The following is a 9106-nucleotide window of genomic DNA, read 5'->3' on the forward strand; positions in this document are numbered from 1 at the left end:
CGCCCCCCCCCCCCACCCCCGAACCCGCCTCGGCAGCAGCTCTGCCGTGCGGGAGGCCTCCGCGCGCGGGGGCGGAGCGGGGCTGGCGCGCAAATCTCCGCACCGCGCTTCTCCAGAGGCGCAGGGGCACGTTCAGACCCTCCTCGCATTCGGAAAAAATACTTGAGGGGTGGAGAAAAAAAACACCACACCAAAAAAACAACCCCAAACATGCGGCTCAGCACGTGTTAAATGGTTCATTTTTTATCTATTTATGTATTTATTTATTTTTGCAGGGATGTTTATACCTCGCTTCAAACCCTTTGGCCGCCCGTCCCTTATGGACTGGGCTGGTGTGTTTGCTTTGGAGCTTTCTCGACCTATCCAAACACGTTTGGGTTGACGGAGAGATTTCAGCTCCGGGTAGGTTCGGGGAGGGGAAGAGGGGAAGAGTTTATTTATGTATTTAATTATTTTGGTCCAAATATGTCCTTTTAAAATCGATACAATTAATCTGTCAGCTCCACGTGTCTCCGAGACGGAGAAGGTGGTGGAGGGTCCCTTTGGGCTGGGAAAAATCGATTCCCCGATTAATTGACCAAAAGAAAAAGGTGGGGTCTGTTTGTGGACTTGTGGTTGCAAGAGAACTTGTATTTGTTAGTATACTGATAGTGTTCTCCCTTTCTAACTTCCAGGAGTGCACGATGAAAGTATCTTCTTTCCTGTTTAAGTCATTTTGGAAGTAAATGCTTGTTTCATTTCAGAATGGAAGTTATCACCTAGAAAATTCTAATTATATGATTAGATCATTATGGATAAGCTGCAGGTTAGGCCAAGATCTCTTCCCTGCCATTTATGGCTGCAGAGGTGGTTAGGATCTCTGCTGAGCTCTGCCAGTGCTGCTCTGTCCACAGCACAGCTCATTCTTAGGGCCTGGGGCTTCCCAAAAGGTTCTCTGAAGGGTTCTGGCTGCGGGCAATTTGACATACCTTTCCATAAATTTTGCCGAAGATTTTGTATTAGATTCCTACCGAAAGACAAGGTTTCAGCTTCCAGTGATAGGGATTTACTTCAGTGGGGAAGTGTTTGCCCTCTACTCCCAGCTGTGTGAAGCAGACCCAAAGGCCCAGGGATCTGAGAAAACTGTATTATAAAAGCATGTGTTTGTAAATATTTTGTCATTTTAGTTTGTTTTAGGTTTAAACATGGCATTTAAAAAGCTTACTTGCATTTACATGCGTAAAGTTTTATTGGTATTCCCCCACTCGGCCCCCTCCTCGGGCCCTAAGGGCGCTGAGCTCCCATGCAGCCGGGCGGGGGGCTCCTTCCCCAAGTTTTACAGCCTGTTTTTAATACGTGCCAACTTCTATATAAATGGCACTTGTAAACGTGTCCGGCTTCTTCCCGTGCGAACGAACGGGGGTCGGAGCTTGCCGGGAGAAAGGAAAATAAAACCGGAGCTAACTACCTGTTGGAAAGGCATCCTCAGGGCTCCCATATTCACGTAGGGGGCCACTCTGCAGGCGTCTAAATGGCTGGCGGTTCCCAGGATCACACCTGCGGGGAGAAACAGGGCCGGGTGAGCGGTGAAGGTGGCCTGGGTCTCCGCGGCCACCGCCCCCCCGCCTGGCCCGTACCCGCCTCACCTACCTTTGTGCATCTGGTTTTCCTGCTTTCGGCACTTTGCTCTCCTGTTTTGGAACCAGACCTGTGAAAATAAAACGCAAACAAAAACAACAACGAAAAAAAAACCCACCAGAAAAAAAAAAAATAATAATGAAGGTAGACTAGACAGATGCTAAGAGAGGATTGTCCCAGGGGCTAGGGATGGAGGGGAGAGGTTAGGTATTTAACACAAGTTTCACATGACGTTCTGAAAGCTCTTTCCAACCAAAACAATTCTGTGATTCTCTGAAATTTGCTGAGGTCTCTTCTCGGGTGCAGCCGGGAGGGAGAGCTCAGCCCCGGGAGACGCGAGCCCCTCAGTGTGATGCCGAGGGGCTGTTCGGAGAGGTTCTGCTTTCTGGTGTGGTTTCTCAGCGGGAACTGAACCCATGAGAACAGAAGGCACCCTCTCAGCGGGGCACACCGGGAACCCGCCGCTTCTCCCCACGTCTCCGAGGCCGCCGTGTCCCCCGGCCAGGCAGGGACGCTCCTTGGGCCACCCGACTGGAGCGAAGGGTCGCTCCAACACACACTTAAAATAAGCCCACGGGCAGGTCGAGTGGGACCCTGGCTCCGACTCACACTTCAACATCCCGGGAACTGCCAGCGTGGGCCAGATCAGAACCCAAGCCCCTAAAAGACCGGACAGCCTGCCCCCTCTCCAACTGGGCTTGAAAACGATTAAGACCCCGGGGCAGATGCCAGACACTGAACTTGTACAAAGGGTCTGAATAATTCCCGTTCCCCAAAGGTTAAAAGCAAACAAAACCGCCTTCTGTAGGCTCCTGAGCAGACGAGAGCAACGTCTGGGATGTGAAGAAGTGCTCTTGCCCCTCTCCGAGAAATGCCTGTAATCCAATAATCCTGCCCTAATTCCAGCCTTTCGAACTCCAACACGCGCAGAATTTGCAGTTCCCGCCGCGCCTTCCCTGCCTCTTTTCCAGGGGCATTTCAGACCGTCATTACTTTCCCCCTTCCGAGGTGCTTGGTTTAGCACTTCTCCCCAGCGCCTCGTCAAGAGGGACGGACCAAAATGTTTTGCAGACTCTTATCCTTACACCAAAACCTACGGAATTTGGACAAACATTGACTTTCACCGCTGAGAAAATCCTGTAGCTAAGTAAACACCTACAATCTTTGATGTTCTTGCACTTGCCAAGAGATCATACGGTTAATTAATACTAACTGCACTTCCTACATCAAATTTTCCCTTCAAGCTTTCTTCAATTGCCTTAATGATGGTCATTTACAACGGAGTAATTAGTGCAAAGAAAGGCTTCCAAAGGCATTAATTACCTCGGGCACCTCAGTGATTTTCTTAAGTAGGAATTGGCCTTCTCTGATTCCGAGCATCTCTTTTTCCTACCCGGGGTGGCCGGGGAGGAGGAGCGCCCAGCGGGCGGGCAGCTGAGGGACCCAGGGACAGACAGACAGACAGACCGACCGACAAACCGAGCCACCACTCCAGTTTCCAGTTCCCCGTTCCCAGCTCCCCGCCGTCTGGTCGCTACCGCAGCCCTCCCCGCGCTGACCCCGCTGCAGCCGAAACGCACCGCACAAGAGCCTGTGTTTCCCTAAGACCTACACGCAAATATTAACATGCAACGCTTCTCTTTTTAACCGGGCTTTAGGGATTTATATCCATATAAATATATAGATATATAGATAGATATATATATATACACAGAGAGAGATAAGCATGGAAAACGTCATCGTGCTGTAGCGACAATAATGCTTCTTATTTTTCTTTTTACGGTTGTAAATCCTTGCAGGAAATCTCCCTCTGTGTGTTCCCCACGCCTTCCACCTCCCCTTCCCCCCTCCCCAAAGGAGTATAAATTGTCAGGAGGAATTTAAGCAGCGTTTAAACAACTCCTCTTGCAAATCAGAACATCTTTCAAATAGAAATTGTATTTAAATCTGGGAAACGAAGTGCCCTTTCCCTTTAGCTATGAAAAAATAAGGTTATGAGGAATAAAAGTGATGAATTAGCCACTACGTTAAGCGATAATAAATCAGGCTTGGTGTGATTCACGATCAATTTCAATTAGTCATGAATATGCTAAGTAAAGCACAGTACACTGTTTTAGACAGTTATTTCTTCATTAAGGATCACTCAGTGATTTCTTTCACAAATGCTCTAATCTGATTTCCTTTTGATTTCCATTAGAGACAGTGAATAATGACATTTAATTTAGCCCTGCACCATAAACCCAAAGATATTTGTTGTAATTGAATTACTGCCTGCTCCTCACTATGGTCTCATAACTTTCAATTATAACCCTGACAGCTGGGTGATATGAGTTTCCAGTACAACACTAAAAATAAAAGGTTAATAAGGACTAGCTACCATAGGAGCTTCAATTTATTTACAGCAAATTTCCACGCTAAATTGAAACTATATCCTTTAACAGCAAGGGACAAGCGATTCAGAGAGGAATTAGAGAACAATTCTGAAAGTATCTTAAAAAACACAGACTTTTCCTTTTTCCGCCCTTCTTTTTTCTGCTTCCATGTCTTGATGTATATCAAGGTATCTGCTTATTTCCCAATTAATTGTCTATTCCTCCTATCTTCCCTCTTGATATTTGTTATCTTTCTAGTTTTCTTTTCACCCATGCAAGCCTCTCTCGTAAGATTATTAAATTTATTATTTTTCCAATCTCTTTCATAATCTCTGCCTGAATCAGTATAACTTTTTTCTTTCTTTCTTTCTTTCTTTTTTCTTTTTGGTGTGCTGTTTTAAGATCTGTAAGCACTTGAAGCACCAATTTTCCTGTGACTATGAACATCCTGTTAAGGTGCTGCTCAGTAATAAAGTACTTGAAAGAAAGAGTGCAGAATTCAATTACAAGTAATTTATTTTTATAGAAACAGTACATCAAGGCCGTGGAAAGATATTACAGAGCCCAAGTAAGAAGATCTGGGAAGATGACATAAGAGTTGATGTCCCCTTCAGCAAAAGTTTAATCTTTTCATTAATTTATATGGTGTGGTTAGATCAATCTTCCAGGAGAAAGGAGGCCAGGAGCACTCTGAACCCCTGCAATATCCCCTGCAAGCCGCCCTTCCTAAGGCATGTGCCCAACACCATCCCTCTCCCAGCTCGGTTTATACTGAGAGAGGCAGAAGCTGAGGGGAGAAAAGAGCCTTAAAAAACCAAAACAAACAAACAAATAACCCCCCCTCAAAAAACAAACACGCACACACACACAAAAAAAAAACAACAACCAACCAGCCTAGCTGCCCTATTTACTTCTGGCAATGCCTCCAGAAGGCAGTTTTTTATAGCAAGGAGGTGTCTCAGCCAGGCAGAGGCTGGCTGAGGGGGTGCGGGAGGAGCCCTGCCCATCTGTCCTCCCCCCGCTGCGGGGCACGGAGCGGGGGGACACACGCTCAGGAGGGGGACAAGCCCACCCCCCTCCCCGCTCCACCTCAAGGCTGTATTTCTTGCCTTCCTGCTGTTCCCTGGGATGGGGGTAGGCACGGACACGTCTACCTGTGCTCACAGGGCCACACCCGCACCTACCTCTACCTGCGCACACAAGTCTAGACGGACATACATCTGCACGCACACCTCCTGACTCCAAGGTGTGCGGCCGTTCTGTCCAGTGAAGGGGGTGGCTTGGTGACTTTTTTTTCTTCTTGACTTTTGGGTTGCTTTGTGTTTGGGTCTATTAGGCTAAGCACAGAGTTATAACCCAAGAAGGGGTTTCCTTCATGTTTCTCTCCTGCTCCAGGCCTGCTTGGAGAGCCACAGGTTGACCTTATTAATTATTTCTAGGTTGGTTTTTATGATTGGCCACTTGCTTGCTTGCTTTTTTTTCTGCCTTTTTTTTTTTTTTTTCATGTACGACATCTGTTTTGGGGAGTCATTCCCTAGCTGGCTTAAGGGCGAGGGGCAGTGGTAGTGATGGTGGGGGTTTTTTTTCTCTACGTAACCGAAAATCAAATTTTAAAATAATCGATGTGAAACCACCCAAACAGACAGCTCTGATAGCCCCAGAACTGCAGCAACCCGGCCCTCTTTTCAAGGTTTCAGAAGCTAATTGGTATTTAGCTGTATCTGAAGCGGGATGGGAGGGACGGGGGGATACTCCACCAGATGGGGTGCCATGCATTCATAGGCTTGCTAAACGAATCAGAGGCAGCACCTTTCCCCCGGCTCTGGCTAATCCCGTCCCTCAGCACCCCAACCGTCTAACCTTATTGACGGCAATTGTTTTCTGGGTGTTGTGGGTTTTTTTTTTTTGCCATAACGGCCCCCTGAAAGAAGGAGGGGGAAGAAAGTGAGGATTAAGAGAGAGCTAAAGGCACATTTGCAAGGAAAAATACAATAATCAAAACAGAGAATTGCTCAGTTGTTAGAGACTTGTCAACAATATCACCACCCTCCCCCAAAAAATATATAAAATCAAACCGCCTTCCTAGGAAGTGCAAGGCATGGGCAGATACTCCCAGAGCAGAATTACTGTTTGGCAGGACAGGTACAGCAGAGTTGCAAACAGCTTCCCCATCACACGTGTCGTCTCTGCCTTCACCTCCCCTCTTTGGATGAAACGGGGCACTGTGCTAGGATCCGCTGGCAGTTAGGAAGTGAGGTGAGGACGTTTCCAGGAACAGAGCCTTTCTCTTACCTGAACCCTAGCTTCAGACAGTCCCAGCCTCTGGCTTAGTTCCTCCCTCATGAAGGCATCCGGATAGTGTGTCTCATCAAAAAGTCTTTCCAGCTCATTCAGCTGCTCTAGTGTGAAATTGGTTCTGCTTCTCCTTTGTTTGAGCTTGGTCTGTCCATCCTCATCTTCTGACTTCACATCTTCCCTCTTCTCTTTGCACTCGTAGATCCCTGCCGGGAGGGGGAAGGGGAAAACGACACTGAGCCTCCCCTCTCACCTCTCCGAAGTTTCTCTCCACAGCACACGGGGGTCTCCCCCCCTCCCCTCTCTTCGTCCCCATACTCAGCGCAACTTGTGTGTGGGGGAGGTCCCGGGGCCGGCCCCGGGGGGTTGGAGGGGCAGGGGGGGCAAGGGGCTCCGGGTCGGGCCGAACCCCGCTGCCAGCTCCAGAGTTAGGGGACACCTCGCCGGAAGGAGGGAGGGAGGGAGGGAGGGAGCCCGGCTGCCTTGCCTGGATGCCCCATCAGGAAAATGTATATATACATATACATATACACATACATATATATATGTGTGTGTATATATATATATACATTTATTTTCTTTCCAGGGTGAGGGAAAAACCGTGCCAACCGCCTGGCACGGGCAGTTCGGGGCAGAGGTTAGAAGGAAAACCAATGTCCCCCGATACCTCCAGAGAGTGGGAAAAGGAGGGGGAAGAGGGTTCCTCCCTAGCTGTTTTCTCACAAAGTAAAGACGGCTATGCAGGAAGCTCCCCACCGCTGGCATGGTGAAGCCACGGGGAAAATATTTGCCTCGTAAAAGAAACTTTCCATGGGCCTGAGACTGAGATCAAGGCCATGCGTCCCTCTCCCCCTTGTCACCCCTCATTCCGCCGAAGGACCTGCCGAGGGGTCGAAACTCCCGGGGCGGCAGGTCTGCCCGGCCCAGTACGGGGCAGCGGACTCAAAGACCTTGGGTACCCCCCAGCCCCTCCAAAACAGCAGCGTCCCCATCCCCCAGCCCTCGGAGAGCCCAGGAGGGCTCTGGCGAGCTTGCCATGGGAGGCAGGGGGGGGTGTAGTTTCTTGCTTTGGTTTTATATCTTCCTCTTTCTTTTTCTTTCCTTTTTTTATTTTTATTTTTTCCCCATTTTCCTTCATGTCAGGCCGACAGAAGCACTGACCCTCTTTCAAATCTGGCTAACGGGAAGAGAGGTGCTGGAGCCCGGGGCACCTCTGGAGCCTGACCTGGGTGCCCGGGATTTCCCGGCACCGGCGGAGTCCCAGGACGAGCCGACCCCAGCTACCTCCTTTGTCCTATTTCACCTCCCGGGCCGTGCGGGGCTGGAGGGAGCTACATCTGTAGATGATCCTGAATTAAATCAGTTTTCCCTCATCAAATACACACTAATTCTTTACCTATCTATATATGTATATACAAAAAATGTGCTCAAGCACGTATATATTATCCTATACACTTAACGGCATCCCAAAATGCAAATAACTGCAAATTGTAAGTTAACTGAACGTAATAAAAAGTCCTGAACTGTATCTGTGCTTAAGCGAGGCGGGGAAAGGAGAAAAGCGCTCGTTTTCACTTCCAAAATGAAAATTGCCCCTGGCCGCAATCGCTCCTCCGGGCTCCCAGTCTGCGATGCTGGGATGGATATCGACTGCACAGAACTTTGGGAAGGGCCTGGGCTCCGAGGAGGGGTGTTCTCTGCTTGGTTTTCATGGCGTTTTGTTCACATTTCTGCTGTAAGGAGGGCCCTACTGAGAAGACGAGGGTGCTAACCCAGCAAATGCCCAGGGAAAACGAGGCGCCTTCAAAATCTCTGTCTCCTTTCGGAGATCCGAGGCCGCGGCGTGTCCGTGAGAGGTATCAAATATTAACCAGCGTATCAGTGGGACTGAAATCACACGCCGGAATCAGTTGAAATTAGACTGAAACCTGGCATGAATTTAAACTGTCAGAAGCACCTCAGCTCTTTCCAACTCCTCCCTTCCATCCCCACCCCCAGCCCCTCTCCGCAGATTAGATTAGCTAAACATACAAGCCAGAATTTCGATACAGAGGGAAAAGGCGGAGTAGTAGAGGTTTATATATATATATTTGCGTTCGTTCACATTATTTTTTTTTTTAAGATTTATTTTTTTTCCTGGAGCATGCCCTGCTTTCATTTTTAAAACCATCTACTGTGCGAATGATTCCTCTAAACTGAACCTTCTCGCTTTGCAATGTCTCGACCGGAGAAGGAAAACCAGCAGTGCTGAGCGGGGCTGGCAAAAGCAGAAATACGGGTACCCGACTGTGTGATTACACCCCGTCCTTCTGCTTGGGGAGGGGGTGGAAGAGAGGAGGATATTAAATAAGCGTTTGGGCTGTAAATTAAACTGCCTTTCGCCCAATGTTATATTAAACAAGATCAAACGGTAGGAAACAGTTGAAAGACCGGTTGTTGTTCCCCAACCTATTAACCGTTTTTTATTACCCCAAGCCAGGCAGTAGCTCCCCAGGCAGGTCCACCTGTCTAACTTGCCTAGAGACACTTTCTCAACTTTCTAATCCCTCCGCCCTTTTTATTCTCTCCTGTTCCTCGGGAGGCTGTGCGGGATTTTTATCTTGCTGGGTTTAAAATTAATTTAAACGTTAATTCCTTTCCGCTAAGAGAAGGAATGGCTTTTAATCCCCCGGCCGGCGATCTCTGCACCCCGGGGGGAGGTTGGGGGGGGGTAGGTGGATGCGGTGCTGCCCTGGCCCAGGTAAGAAGGGCAGGGAGGGGACCAAGGGATCAGGCGGCCGGGCCGGCCGGTGCCTCTCTCCGCATGGAGGTTCCGTCGACCC

The 9106-nt window shown here is 48.8% G+C and overlaps 1 protein-coding gene across 1 annotated transcript in view; it reads right to left on the bottom strand.

The window, feature by feature from the left end:
- Nucleotides 1–1345: 1345 nt before the first annotated feature.
- SHOX (short stature homeobox) overlaps nucleotides 1346–9106 on the bottom strand; it is an 11130-nt gene continuing 3369 nt past the window's right edge. The window contains exons 2-4 of the mRNA XM_010001193.1: nucleotides 6282–6490; nucleotides 1630–1687; nucleotides 1346–1536 (exon numbers count right to left, since the gene is read on the bottom strand). Of these exons, the coding sequence (XP_009999495.1) occupies nucleotides 1346–1536; nucleotides 1630–1687; nucleotides 6282–6490 (458 nt within the window). The remainder of the gene's footprint in view (nucleotides 1537–1629; nucleotides 1688–6281; nucleotides 6491–9106) is intronic.

This window comes from Chaetura pelagica, unplaced genomic scaffold (assembly GCF_000747805.2).
Source record: "Chaetura pelagica isolate M959 unplaced genomic scaffold, ChaPel_1.0 scaffold266, whole genome shotgun sequence".
In the NCBI taxonomy this organism is placed as follows: domain Eukaryota; kingdom Metazoa; phylum Chordata; class Aves; order Apodiformes; family Apodidae; genus Chaetura; species Chaetura pelagica.